The sequence below is a fragment of the Silurus aristotelis genome (genome assembly GCF_946808225.1).
Source record: "Silurus aristotelis genome assembly, chromosome: 9".
Lineage (NCBI taxonomy): Eukaryota > Metazoa > Chordata > Actinopteri > Siluriformes > Siluridae > Silurus > Silurus aristotelis.
In genome coordinates, this window is record NC_139582.1 from 3,923,809 (window position 1) to 3,939,861 (window position 16,053).

General features: G+C 38.0%; 1 protein-coding gene across 1 annotated transcript in view; it reads right to left on the bottom strand.

Annotated features, from left to right (window-relative positions):
* Nucleotides 1-12,410, bottom strand: part of b4galnt4b (beta-1,4-N-acetyl-galactosaminyl transferase 4b) — a 140,793-nt gene extending 128,383 nt beyond the window's left edge. Inside the window, exons 1-3 of the mRNA XM_083549882.1 lie at nucleotides 12,054-12,410; nucleotides 10,921-11,974; nucleotides 7,626-7,839 (exon numbers count right to left, since the gene is read on the bottom strand). Coding sequence (XP_083406008.1) covers nucleotides 7,626-7,764 — 139 coding nt within the window. The 5' untranslated portion in view covers nucleotides 7,765-7,839; nucleotides 10,921-11,974; nucleotides 12,054-12,410. The remainder of the gene's footprint in view (nucleotides 1-7,625; nucleotides 7,840-10,920; nucleotides 11,975-12,053) is intronic.
* Nucleotides 12,411-16,053: the final 3,643 nt, after the last annotated feature.

A 16,053-nucleotide genomic window follows, 5' to 3' on the forward strand; every position in this document is an offset into this window, starting at 1 on the left:
TTTGAAGTGTGCTTGTAGAGACTTGTGCTTATTCAGCTATTGGAAAAATGGCGCAAGGATTTGAGCGAGTTTGACAAGCGCCAAATCGTGATGTCTAGACGACTCAATCTACATAACTGGAGCTCTTGTGGGATGTTCTAGTCTGCAGTCGTCAGTATCTATCAAACGTACTTCAAGGAAGGAACAGTGGTGAACCAGGGACAGGGTCACGAGCAGCCAAGGCTCATTGATGCACATGGGGAGCAAAGGCTGGTCTGTGTGGTCCGATCCAACAGACTAGCTCCTGTAGCTGAAACTGCTGAAGAAGTCCATGCTGTTAATGATTGATGGGTCACGACTGTTTTGTCAGCAAAAGGGGGACACAATATTAGGCAGGTGGCCATAATGTTATGCCTGGTCAGTGTATCTTGTATTGGCTACTACCAAAAAAGTACAATTGCTGACTTTAGCCCATTTACAAGTACTGTACTTTGTCAGACTTGATGTACCAGGAGTTTCTGTTACAAATAGAAAGCTTTTAGTTTGGGCAGTAACAATACATTTGCTGTTATATAAATATATCAAAAGAAATTATTTAGGCACAACATCACCCCTAGAGGTCATAAAAAGAATGACACAGGGGCTGATTTAATCTTTACCCAAGCTGTGGATTTATGCAACATGTCAGATGATTGTTCTTTTTTTAAAACCTCTCATCCCATGCTACTGTCTAAGAATTCAGACAAGCACTACGTTCCCCACAAGCCACTGCACCATCACAAGCCACTTCCCATGATTTTGCAGTCATGTTGTAACGAGTTTCTTTTTTACAACATTCGACCATTTTTATCCACATAGGCTGCTCAGGTGCTTGTTTGGTCTCTTGTCATTTCTTTCGGACTGCTGCAACTTTTTGCTGGCAGGTCTACCTTTGAATGCAATTGGTCCACTGCAAATAATATAAAACGCATCTCCATGACTCGCCTAAGTTTTCCCAAACCAGATTTAAAACACTGATGCATGCCTACAAAGATCAAAAAAATTACTAGCACTCGTATCACGCGTCACACTGCACCATGCCTCCTCAGATCTTCCAGCACTGCTCAAATTAACCCACCTTCTCTCAGGGGAATAGGAAGGCATAGATCAAGATTCTTTGCTGTTCTGGCACCGAGGTGGTGGAATGAACTTCCCCTGGATGGCCGAACAGCGAAAGAGAAAAGCGAATAAATTTTGTGTTTGTGCACATTTATGACACAGAAACAGATAAAGAGCAAAAGAAACAAAATATGCAATAACATGAAAAAAGCAGGAAAACCATAATCTGAATTATACGTGTGTAATACAAGACATTGTGATTCAGGCACAAAGATTGTGTGATTTAATGTGAGGGTGAAGTGACTGAGAGAAACCTTGGAGTTGTTAAGAGATCAACAACAGACCTGAGAATTGATCCTGAGCATATTTCTATTTTATTTTAATCTATTAATTTATATATATTTTTTTATTTCCATGTTTTTATTGTATTGCTATTATATTTCATTACATTGTAAAAAAAAAAATTGTTTATAATTATAATTTTTATTGCAATTTTATTTTATTCCCCTTATTATTTTCTTCTTTTCATTTTTTATCCTACTTTTTAATTCTCATCCTTTTTTTTGATATTTTAATCTATTTCATGTCACAGAATAAAAGCACTTCACTGCATGTTGTATAGGGGTTATATAGGTGTGTATGTGATCAATAAAATCTTAATGGATAGAATGCATGTGGATTATAATCATCCATTAAAATCACTGACTTACTTTTTATTTTTATTTATTATTATTATATATATATTTTTTTTACACAAATTAAGCGCATCTATAGCAAACTACACGAGATGAAACATATTGCTGTGAATTTAATAGCTGTTTTTTTTTCACAATGGCTACTAGAGGAGAAGAAATTGATTTGGTTGCAGGTATACTCACAATGACATTTACAAGACGGATTTTTCAAAAATATGCTGGACATCGTGAGAGAAAGTCGACCAAAACAGTGCAAAACCTCTACATATTTTTACCCTAAAACACACGATTTGCCTTCGTTTCAAATCCCAGAAAAAAATGCACAGAAACCCCAGGGTCATTTTATGCTTCTGCAAGATACTTCCGCTAAAGATGATGTATGCGGGTGATGCAGCTGTGGCTACAGTGAAAGGAGAAGTGTTGAATGGTGTTTATTGGGTTTCTTGCTTAAGTAACAACATTCTTACTGTATGAGATTCCTGTCTGTGATGCAGTGCTCTGTTATACTGCGTTTCTCTATAATACTGATGGTTTCTATAGCTGTCATGATGATGGATTAATGTGAAGGCATTGGAATGAAATGCATGGCCCATCACTAAATCGTAGGTAATGATCTTGATTGAGCTGAATTTACTTTATTATCATTACCTATCAGAAAAAAATAAATTCCTCTAAAAAAGAAACTGAAAATCGATCAGACAAAGCACACATTGTCCATTTACATATCAAAAAGCCATCAGACCGAACCATCATTTTAGTGTGATTGGATTTGAATAGAAGACTTCCTGTTGACTGTGTTTGATATTTAGAGGAAATCTGTAAGCATGCAGCATTTGGGAGATGGAACACATGCGCATGCCCCTCATCATTCTTCGTATGCCATCGACGAGACCTTGTGATACAATGCATTAGTCATCTGTAATAGTTTCATTATCAAGCTCTTGATAGATGATTCTTTTTTAGCCCTTTCATCTAATATCATGGCCAGCCATCACTGCCCTCTTACCCCGTCTGTCAGCGGAAAGAAGCTCTCACTGAACACATATTATTCAGACGGCAGAACATTCTCAGTACAGCGCTAGAGCTTCCATCTTTATGCTAGAGCTTTATCAGTCCTGATAAATCTGCACAGGTAAACTTTTTTTAACATATTAAAATTTCAAGTCTTTAAAAACATCGTGCTGTAATTTAACAAGAAGTTTCATTTCATCAATGTGAACCTCAATAAGGCTTGAAGCGAGCTTAGTGAGCACCTATATTCCTGGTGATTATGAGATCCTCAGATGATAGACGGAGGTAAATTTTTTATCAGAAGTTAAATATCCAGGCTTGAAATATCTTCCTTTGGCCTCTATCACACCAGCTAACACATATTCATCTTGACAAAGCCTTGGCTTTGCAGCAATTTCTTCTGCCCAGGGTGCTGCTTCTGAAAGCATGCTTGCCAAAATCCCATGCCTCCTGCACTTCCTACTCAGCTGCTGAGTGGGCCTGCACCTGCCCCATGTGTCCTTGCCCTGAGCCAAATCAACAGAGAGCTGCCTGTTCCGCCAGCGCACTACACCCTCCTCCTCACCTCTCCTTCCACTTCCTCTGGAGGATTGAGGCTTATTAAAGATTCACAGTGAGAACGTCATCCCAAGCGCTGTTTTTCCGCATGTATGTAAATGAGCATGTTTTACATACATGCAAATGATAGTGATGCAAATCATTACATCACTAAAACTAAAAATGTTTTAGTGATGGTTTTCTGTAAGCTACACTATGTGAAATGAAAGTTTGTGGACACCTAAACATAAGATTGGGTCCTTTTTGAATATCCCATTCCCCATTTTCCTGTTATAATAACCTCCACTCTTCTGGAAAGATGCTGCACCAGATTTTTTAGGTGTAGAGATGTGTGATCATTCAGCCACAAGGGTGGTAGTAAAGTCAGGTACTGATGTAGGTGAGGTGAGAAGGCCTGAGGCGCAGTCACTTTTACATTCATCTCAAAGGTGTTCAATAGGTTTGGAACTTTTTAGATATTCCACTCCAACTCATAGCAACCTTATCTTCATAGAGCTGGTTTTGTGCACAAGGTGCATTGTGATGTTGGAACAGGTTTGGATCTCCTAGCTCAAGTGAAAGAGAAACATCATACCACCGCATCAAAACACATCTGATACAATCGTGTGCCTTCAACTTTGTGGTAACAGTTTGGGGAAGAACCACATACGGGTAGAAAACTCCAACGTGTCCATTTTGTGTATGTCAACTAAACGATGTCTGTAATTTTCACAAACTTGCTACAAGGATTACTGGATTTGATACGTTATGTGGAACAGTTAATAACATGAACACCTTTATAGAATGCAAATCATCACCTACTGCTTTGTAACACCACAGAAATCCAGCTGAAATCAGGGTTTGTTGTGTTCGAAAAGCCTTTTTTTTCCGTCTAGATTTTTTCCGTCAGTGATGAGAATTTTCACGTGATCAGAAGCCAAACGAGAAGGCTTTTTTGGTAGGACACGGTAAGACGAAAGTTTACAGATGCTTTAACTGATGTTTCTGGGACATTCGACAGCTTGATTTGTCACTACAAACAATAAAAGATTAATTACAATTAAAACTATACAATTTCAATTCAGTAATAAATCAATTCAAATAAAGAAGAATAATAAATTTATTATTTATTATTATAATGTATTATTATTATTATTATTATTACTATTTTATTATTACTATTATTTTTTATTTATTTTATTTTTGAATAAAATCCCAAAGTGAAATCCCACAGCTGGGGTTAGAGCGCAGGGTCAGCCAGGTTGCAATGCCCCTGGAGCACAGTGGGTTAAGGGCCTCGATCATGGGCCCCAAGAGCTGCAGCTTGGCGATACTGGGGCTTAAATCAGGACTTTCCGATCAGTAACCCAGAGACTTAACCACTGAGCTACTATTTCCCTCATTATTATTGTTACTATAACTACAACTATATTAATTAAAGATTAATATTATCTTTTTTCTTACTATTGTAAACATACAATTTTATTAATATTTATTTATTTACCAAGATTTGAATACATCTTATAATTAATAGCATTAACATTTCTTTCATTGCTGGACTCTAACAGGAATAAAACATAGAGGGATATGCCAAAAAATTATATATATTATATATATTAGGGCTGGCAAAATTAAAATGTTAATAATGCGATAACAAAAATTAATTTTAACAGGTTTAACATGTTGTTAATTCGTGATTAATGCAGCGCACATTTCTGTTTGTCCTTTTTTATAAAAATATATATTTCAATACATATAAAAAAGGCGAAATTAAAACCTTTAACGTAACATACATTCATTTACAATGTCCTTACACAGATATAAAAAAATGAAATAAACTCCACTGAAATATTATTTTTAATCACTAAACATTTGTTTTCCTGATGTGCCAAATCTTAAATCAAGCACCAGAATCGGCCATAATGCACACATCCAGCAATTTAAACCGTCCGTGTGGAAACATGCCAAAAGTTCCGTTTGGTGTCCTGATGTTTTATGTGATTTAAAACAACATAATTACAATTTACAACAATATTTTGTTTGGTTTCAATGGTAATAAACATAAATTTGCATAAAGCATCAATATTTGTCCATGCGCATGTTGATTAGTGTATTAAAAACTTGAAAAGTATTCATTTAAGGTCCATTTATAACATGCGATTAAACAGGATCGAATATTTTAATTTATTTGAATCGATTTCTTAATACAACTTATTACTACACATTATAACACATTATTAATGATGGATTTAAATATATATAATATATAAAATATCCATCAGTTATAATGTGTAGTAACAGGTTGTATTGAGAAAAAGACCGTGTTTACTGTCTGAAACATGATGTTGCAGTGATATTACTTGTGCATATATGAAAATACCATATATACTGTATTTTTTCAGTCTCTGATCTGAGGTGAATTACATTTAGTGATCTGACTGTCATACATGTCATACATTCTTTTTTTATTTCCACACCGGAGTCGAGAAAAAAAGGTTATTCATTACAATTTCAACTCATAATTATTTAATACACAACGCATATTGAACTGCAATCAACCCCTCAGTTCCCTTCTTTCTCTTCTCTCTGGTGTTTGACCGGTGGGATTCACTGTGCCTCTATGTACTAATTGAGCACATGCAGTACAGCCTTTTTTCCCTCTTATCACTCCAAATGCGTCCCTCTTGAGATAACGGTGGCTGCCGTCCAAAACTGCTAATTTGCATGAGAATTAGCCGGGGTGGTGAACAGGCTGTATTATGTGAGCCGACCCAAGTTCCATTAACCTGTGGGTTCAAAGAGAGCTCAATCTTCCTGCCTCATCCTGTCAACAGATACACGTTGAAATAACAACAAGGGAGAGCTGGAAGTGAAAGCGATGAGCTATTGGAAAAAATGAAAGACCTAGAATGAGCTTTGTTGCCAGATTTGAAATTCAGAGCTCTATTTTTACTTTAACTTTAGTGGTCAAATATCAACTAAAACTTCCTTCATGCAAAACGATAAAAGATAATGCTTAAACACAGACTACATTTTTAAATGATCAAATTTTTTTGGATCGCACGTCTGAATAAACATCTTGGAAAAATGCTTGAAATTTACAGGGGTTTAAAACTGCAGTTATGCTATAAAAGGATATGGTTTTGCTGGCACAGATGGTTAATCCTTCAATTCGACAAAAACACAAGAGGCTTTTTAATGCTTTTCTGCTCAACCCTCTGCATTTTTCAGCAATTAAGACAAGATCAAGAGCATTTTATATAATCAGGTTCCTTGCAACTGCGTAAATTTATCTTTATTCTCCGTAGAAACAGTCTTCGAATTGTGTCAAAGCTCTCAGGGGTTCCCCCTGGAACCCTCCCCTACCCACCTGCCCCACAAACTTTTTAGATGCATTAAATTATAAAATGGACATTTTACACTTTTTTTATACACAGGAAATGAAAATTTGGGGGCATTATGGGGGGTCCCCCCCCCGACCCCCGCCCTTCCTTGATTTAAACTTTGTGTACAATAGAAGATATACTGGTGTTCCTAATATAATTTAAAAAGTTTCATACACTATATGAAAAAAAGTTCCTGACCATGTGGGGTTCTTCCCCAAACCTAGAACTAGCAAACTCACACCTGTTCCAGCATGAGAGCATGTTCCTGTGCACAAACCAGGTCCATGAAAATATTTAATATGGGTTGATGTGAAAGATCTCCTGCTATATAAATGTTTGGAAGAATGTTTCATGCTGACTGCACTCCTTCTCAGAGGAGTGGAGGCTAAAGTAAAAGGAAATAGAGATTAAATGTGGAATAGGATGTCCATAAATGAGGTCAAATCTTATGTGGTCAGGTGTTCACAAACTTTTGTTCAAACGGTGTACCTTTTAAAAATTTCATTGAGTATGAAATGAGTTACAAAACATTTCCCAATGCTTTGAATTATTTCAGGTCAAGGTTGTTCCTCTGCCTGTTCTTTAGTCTCATCTTAAAAAGATTCAACAATTACAGAGGACAAATATTTAAGGGTTTAAATCAGATGGTAATTAAATTAAGCTGCATCTTCATTTAGATTACTTCTGGCACCTCTGATGTTCAATGCCGTCATCCTTATTAACCTGCAATCAAGATCAATATCATGCTTGCAAGAAATGCCACATCGATTGGTGATACCGTTCTCACAAACGGTTAATCACGAAACTGGGCTTCTCAATGGATTTGATTGTTATTTCTAAAAAATGATACTGCCTCAGGGGGATTACAAAGTCAGGGGGGACTGGAGCTTGAGATCCATTCGACTCAATCGGGTCTTACCTTTGCCATAGCTGGAGTGGAGTTTGATGGCCCTGCCCTGGATGACGTGCAGGTAGGTGAAGCCAATGGCGAACGTGAGAAGCACGAGGAGCAGGAGGAGCTTGAACTGCTTGCGTATTTTCTTCAGAGGGAAGCGCATTCTCTTCACAGCAGCATGTCACACTCAGCAGAGAATTCAGGAGGGAACCGACGACCACGTTTTACTGCTCCGGTACTGGAAGCGTTTGAGGAAAAACAAACGAATACATGCTCACACTTACAACGTGTATTTTGTCAAACAGGCTGCAACACAGAAAGCAGTAATTTAACACTGCAAGAATTAATTTGATGCTCCGGCTGTTAATTTCATACTATAAACGTCTGTCTTTTAAAAAACAAGGAGGGAATTCAACATGAGTGTCTATTTCAGGATAATAAATGGGAATGCAATGCAGCAGCAGTTAGTTTAACACCTTCAACAAGGCTGGAAATTTAAATAATGAAGGAGTATTTGCAAAATATAGTTAAAATTTCATTAAAACATATACCATAGTTCAGGGTTTCACAAACCAGGAGTTCCCAAACATCTAGTGATTTGTGGTCAATTTATATATATTATATGTAGGTGTGTATATACAGTGAGGAAAATAAGTATTTGAACACCCTGCTATTTTGCAAGTTCTCCCACTTAGAAATCATGGAGGGTCTGAAATTGTCATCGTAGGTGCATGTCCACTGTGAGAAACATAATCTAAAAAATTATACAGCTGCAAATAAGTATTTGAACACCTGAGAAAGTCAATGTTAATATTTGGTACAGTAGCCTTTGTTTGCAATTACAGAGGTCAAACGTTTCCTGTAGTTTTTCACCAGGTTTGCACACACTGCAGGAGGGATTTTAACCCACTCCTCCACACAGATCTTCTCTAGATCAGTCAGGTTTGTGGCCTGTCGCTGAGAAACACGGAGTTTGAGCTCCCTCCAAAGATTCTCTATTGGGTTCAGGTCTGGAGACTGGCTAGGCCACGCCAGAACCTTGATATGCTTATTACAGAGCCACTCCTTGGTTATCCTGGCTGTGTGCTTCGGGTCATTGTCATGTTGGAAGACCCAGCCTTGACCCATCTTCAACTGCTCTAACTGAGGGAAGGAGGTTGTTCCTCAAAATCTCGCAATACATGGCCCCAGTCATCCTCTCCTTAATACAGTGCAGTCGCCCTGTCCCATGTGCAGAAAAACACCCCCAAAGCATGATGCAACCACCCCCATGCTTCACATGCTTTTTTTAGATTATGTCTCTCACAGTGGACATGCACCTACGATGACAATTTCAGTCCCCTCCATGATTTCTAAGTGGGAGAACTTGCAAAATAGCAGGGTGTTCAAATACTTATTTTCCTCACTGTATGTATATATATATATATATATATATATATATATATATATATATATATATATATATATATATATATATATATATATATATATAGTGAGGAAAATAAGTATATATATATATATATATATATATATATATATATATGTAAGTATAGATATATATGTCTGTTTGTATATATATATATATATATATATATATATATATATATATATATATATATATATATATATATATATATATATATATATATATATATATATATATATGTGTGTGTGCAATGTGATGTATATATTTGTACTATATCTCTATTTTATATATCTACACATTACGTTCCTTTGCTGCTATAACGTAGATATTTCCCCAATGTGGCATTATTAAATGTATATCTCATCTCATCTTATTTTAATTTGAGCTACAGATGCTCATCTGTTGAATCGGACCACTGCAGACTGGAAACACCCTGCAAGAGCTGCAGTATTGAAGATGTTCTTACCCAGTCATCTAGCCATCACAATTTGGCACTCGCCAAACTCGCTCAAATCTTTACTCTTCCCTATTTTTTTCTGTTTCTAACACATCAACGTTGAGGACAAAATGTTTACTTGCTGCCTAATGTATCTCACCCACTAACAGGTGCCATAATGAAGAAATAATCAGTGTTATTCAATTCATAATGTTATAATGTTATGCCTGATGTGTGTGTGTATATATATATATATATATATATATATATATATATATATATATATATATATATATATATATATATATATATATATATATATATATATATATATATATATGCAGCATGTGAAAGATAAATGTAAAATTACTATGACCGCTGGCTAAATCGCAAATATCACAACCTGCCCAAATAATTGCTGTGCCAATTCTACACACCCACCATTGAATCCATACTATGTTTATCAGTCACTGTATGGTTTGCCTCTGCCACTTGACTGGATAAGTGCCAATCCCCAGTGCATCATCGGGACTAACCTGCTCTCCCTCCAGCACCTGTACATGTCCCAGGAAATGGGCTGAGAGGGAAGTCATAAGAGACCCTTCACAACCCGTATAAAGTCTGTACAGACTCATTCCTTCTGGCAGGCGATACAGGTTGATCAAAACAAGGACTGCCAGACTCCAAAATAGCTTTTTCCCGGCAGCCACAAAGATTCTCCCCTAACCCTCCCATAACCCCAATCTATGCTGAACCGTTGCCTACTACACCACCTCTATTTATTTTGTGCAAAAGCATACCAATATTGTTCTTCAACTCACAGGCCAGTTTGCCATTGTCTACTGTTTTCTTGATCCTCTAGTCGTGTTGTGTGTAATCATGTTTGATTACACATTACATCTGTTGATTTGCTCTAAAGCGGAAACAAACTACTTGTACACTCAAATATACTCGATACTCTGGACTTTTTCCAGAAGCAAAACATTAAGTTGCGGTACATCTCCATGAGTACTTGAGTCAATTTTCTTCTGAGGGGGGTTTTAGTTGAGTGTAAATGTTGTAAGCTCCTGCTACAGTGTGGATGGTACTACCAAGGAAATAAGCAGTCGAATACATTGTAATATTTCCAAAATGAATTCAGAACCCTGGGTGTTAAACCGACAGTGGACAGTTTATTGAACTCTACAGGTGTTAATGCAGCACTGCAGGTGTTCGTTCAGCTTCATGGAGGTTTGAACTCCATAGTGGAAATATCAATAAGAATAATGCAAAAGGCAGCAGGGGTTTGTACTGCATATCTAATGTAATCAAGGTACCTGCATCGCTTTTATTACATCTCCTCGCTTTTTTTTATCCTGCTAAGACCTCCTCCACTTAATCCCTGGAGAGAAAGCAGCGTTTTCAGCCGGATACACTTTCCATTAGTTACTGAGGTCATATTCATAATACCAACTTACCACTGATGGAGGTCCTGATGTGATGCTTTCATGTTGCTGGACACACAGTCCGTGTTGAAGGTCCTGATGCTGTGATGAAGAATGAGGAATCCTGGATGGAGATAAATGCGAAGTCACCTGCTTAATCTGTCCAGGGATTTTTGTGCTCTGAAATGCAGCTTGTGAAGAAATGAGAGAGTGGACCCACACACTGCAAACTTTGCATGGTCAGTGTGGAAAGTTCAGCTCTGGAGATCCGGAGAGATCAGTTCAAAAATGGTTATTGTCCTAATCCTGGTTGCCTGGCATGCTCACTATGGAAATGCATGGACATGCATTAACTTCTGAACTGACCTGGTGTTTGTCTTGTGCCATCCAAATCGATCTGATCAGATCTCCATCTAACGGAGACCGTAACTCTCTCCGTGCGTGGTGTCCCGCTCTCTATCTCTCCATCTCTCTCTCTCTCTCTCTCTTTCGTTTTCTGTGTACCAAAACCGCTCTTTGTTCCCTTTAATCCTCAAATCCCACGTAGCGCAAAATCCCACCGTAGCGCGCGCGGTCACGGACGGACGAATCCTCTCCTGCACTCCGATGCGCTCTCGGCTTCGGCGCGCGCCACCGTCCAACAGCTCCTATACACACATACTGTACTGTAGACAGGCACGCGCATACACACGCGCGCACAGAGCTAGGCCGACGCACATGAGCGCGCAGGCGCGCGTGCACAAGCGTCTGCATGTACAGCACGCCTTCCTTGCCCTCCTCGTTACAGCGCGTAAGCTGTGGGCAAAAGTTTAGGCTTTCATCATCATCACCATCATCATTATCATATTCCTGAATATCCTTATAACATATGCATATATGTATAACATGAAACATCACACACTTTTTTTTTATCCCCAAATCCATCCAAATCAAATCATCATCATCATACGATATTTTTTGATTCTTAAATATTCTCAACATAATATTCTTTTCCTTTTTTTCTCCCCAAATCCATACAGTGCTTCAGCTGCGAGTTTACATGTCCATTAATCATCATCATCATCATCATCATCATCACCAAAATGTTCTTCAATTCTTAAATATTTTTTAACATATTATTTTCTTTCCAAACCCATCATCATCATCATTATCATCATCATCATCACCGATATTCTTACATTTTTTAATATTTCCAATATAGGAGTTATTTTAATTTTCTCTCTCTTCAAATCCAGATGTGCTTCAGCTGTGGGCAAAAGTTTACACGTGCATTAATCTTCATCATCCTCATCATCATCAAAATATATTCTTCAATTTCTTCAAAATGTTTTAACATATTCTCATTTTCTTTCCAAACCCATCATCATCATCATCATCATCATCATCATCATCATCATCATTAATTTATTCTTAAATTCTTTAATATATCCAATATAAGAGTTTTTCTCTCTCTTCAAATCCAGATTTGCTCCAGCTCATCCAGCTAATCACACACAATGATTTCATGAAAAGTGAGAAGTAATCATGCAAAAAAAAAAAAAATTTAATGAATAGAACAATACTGCTGAAAGAAAGATATATTCTCAACATGAATATGATGAGTGTGTTTAAATGAAGAAGGTTTTCTCCCATAAAGCGCGTGAGATGGCACCCACGGGCAGCAAACCCTTTGAAAGATGATTATAGCTATTTTATGGAACACACCAGCAGCCCAATTGTTAGAAAGAATAGCTTTGTTAAGGAGCAAATAGAGAAGCAGGTGGAAACCCTATACAGTCCATCAGGTCTGATCTCAGACGTGCTCTTCAGCTCAGAAGGTTCCTGATCACTGTAATGATACATCAGGGCATAAACAGATGTGCCTGATGTGTCCTGGAATGACATGTCTCAGTGTGTAGCTTCACCAACGTTCTTGCTGTTGTTATGAAGTGACCCATCCTTTAAGATCACAAGCATTTCAGAGCAGTGTGTAGTCCAGAGATGCAGGTCCTCTCAGTGAAGATTGATGACAACACCTCGCTACCTCATTACTTCTTTACAGTGATGCATGACTTTCACCATCTGGCAAAAGCTGGAATAAATCACCCAAGCGCTTGTGTCACCGTGAAGCGTCAATGTCCTCGAGGGACTGGAGACAGGTTCAGGTCCAGAGCTCTGTTTTCTGGCTTGAGAAATTGACTCAAGTTCTCAAGCACCTGCATCACCCACATTAGGAGGAGACCGATTGTTTTTGAGGTTCACCTCCTAAAAACAGCAGAATGAATCATTCAGGTATGACGTGCATCTGCTTCATGCTCCTGTAGATTAGGTCGTGACTGCACGCATAATAAATTAGCGGCACTGTTTTTGCGGGGAAACTTTTAATCTTTGCTTTACTACCTACAGATCTGTACCTTTAGCACCATCTACTGGATAATGAACATACTGCAGGTCAATACATATCAGGCCAAGCGGCGTCCATGTGGACATCAGAAGTGTGTTTCCAGTTTAAAATGTTCCCTCTGTTCCTTCCTTAATGATCATTATGTACCACAGAGTATTTTTTTATAACCTTACCCAGATCTACCTTGCAACAATCATGTCTCGAAGCTCTCCAGACTTCAGACTCCAGTTTTTTTTGGCTTTTAATAATAAAAAAAAAAAATGTAAACATTTGCAGAATTCTGGATTGACTTTGTCATCAGCTGTCAAATAACCAGTTGGTTGTAAAATATTGGCATTTTTTGGTCTGCATTTATTTGTGATATTTTTGTGAAAGTAAAATTTTGCAGATAGATCTAAGACAGGCAAATATGTAGACCAGGGGTGGGCAATTAATTTTTACAAGGGGCCACATGAGAAACCTGAATTGTGTCAGAGGGCCACACGAACGATAATATTTTAGGGATGCACCGAAATGAAAATTCTTGGCCGAAACCAAAAACCAAAAATGAGGAAACCAAGGCCAAAACCGAAACACCAAAAGAAAAGATTGTCAATTTTTAGAACCATTGCATTTATGGCTATAAATGAGTACTAACCTCACTAAAATCAATGCATTGCAATTCAAAGAATAAATCAATTACAAAAGTGTTTTATTTATTATAAATTATTGTTATTTATTTGTTACCATTCATAGTATTGACAGACAGACAGCGGTCAATTATAATTAGCAACGGGTCTGTTAAACGAAAATAATTGACCGCCGAACGTTTGGAAGCCCATTCAAGTGAATGGAAGGTTCTAATCAACAGCATTAAGAAGGGCTGTGTAATAAATAATATTATATTATAATCATTATTATTTTCGGGATCCACGGGGAATGTTTTAAAGATCAACCCGTCGAGCCACTAGAGACCACTGATCTAAGGCAATGAATTGCATAATTTTTTGCGTTATGCCTTTTGCCTTGGCACCATCACTGGAAAACTTTCCTACCTTTTCAAAAACGTCCTCTACAGACGGAGTGCGCATGCTCGGATTGACTTTACTTTTCTGCGCCGCGTTCTTCTCATATTTAGAATGGCAATTGGGATGTTTGGATTTCAGGTGATAAATTAAACCCGACTTGGAGAAACTCTTTGCAGAAACACGCCCTCTTGAAATTTCAGCATTGCATGTTTTGCAAATCTCTCTCCGCACACCGCAGACATGTTGCTCTTATCCAGATAACCGTGTGCTGGCTGCGCTTTTTTATTGCGTCATTACAATTGTGTTTCTGCCTTGTTGTTTCGGTAATTTAGGTATTTTGGCCGAAAACTTTCGGTGGCCGAATTTTCGGTGCATCCCTGAAATTTATGATTGGCCTCACGCGGGCCGGACAGGGACGTACAAAGGGCCGGATGTGGCCCGCGGGCCGTAGTTTGCCCAGGTCTGATGTAGACAGACAACAAAAAGACAGACAGACAGACACACAGACAAAGTTCCAGAACATAGATTACAGTCTCCCCACTAAGAACTGTGACAGACAAACAGATAACAAAGCTCCATACATAGATGACTCTCTACGAAACTGAGACAGCGAGACATGGAGACAGAGAGACAGATACAGGAAAACTACAAACATAAATAACAGTCTGCCCCCTGGAAACTGTGAGACAAAGAGGGAGTCAGACAGACAGCTATGACAATGACAGACAGACAAACAAATGAAATAGATGGATGAATAGACAGACAAACAGACAGATAACAAAGCTCCAAACATAGACAGTGAAACTACTAAACACTGCAAGACAGACAGACGGAGACAAAATAACAGCTATGAAGACAAACAAACAACCAAACAAACGGTTGGATGGACGGATGAATGGAAACAAATAGACAGACGGACAGACAGATAGGTAGATAGATGATGCTCCAAATGTTGATCACAGTCTCTCTACTAAGCGAAGGGAAACCAAAAGATAGCGTTGTAGACAAACAAGCAAACAAACAAACAGATAGATGGATGGAAAGATGGCTGGACAGATGGACAAACAAACAGACAGGCAGATAGGTCCCATTGATGACAGTCCCTAATGAACACTGTGAGACAAGCAGACAGGAAGACAGACAGCCAGCTATGTAGACAAACAAACTGATAGATGGATAGACGAACAGGCAAACAGGAATACAAAAAGACAGATAGGTAGATAGATGATGCTCAGTCTCCCTACTGTACACCATGAGACAGACAGTTCAGCAGAAAGACATGTCATTAAAAGAATTCAAAATGCCTAATGAAAGCTTCAACAACTTTGTAAATGAAAGCCTTTTGGCTGGAGCACTCGAAACTCCATCTTTACTGAGGAATGTACAGATAAATACAGATAAATACTCTCCAAAACATGCACCCGGAAAAAAAAAAGAAAGACATCTTCGAGGGAAAAAAACAAAAACAACAAAAGCATTCCAAGAAAAAAAACAAAGCAAGAGATGTTACACAACTGAAGAAAAATCAATCGTCTAAGAGCGAATATTCTGCAGTGCACTTCAGTGCGTTCAGAGTTACAGAGCTGCACATTCAGTACATCTAAAAGCCCGAATAAAGCAGCGCTGCTCAGTGGGCATCTGTGCCAACCTACACACTGTTACTAAAGAGAGGTATGCTAGATCATTGTTGGTGCCCACCTTCACTCCACCTTCTAAAAAAGAGGGATACATATAAAAAATAAATACACTACATAATGTACAATGACCCACTAATGC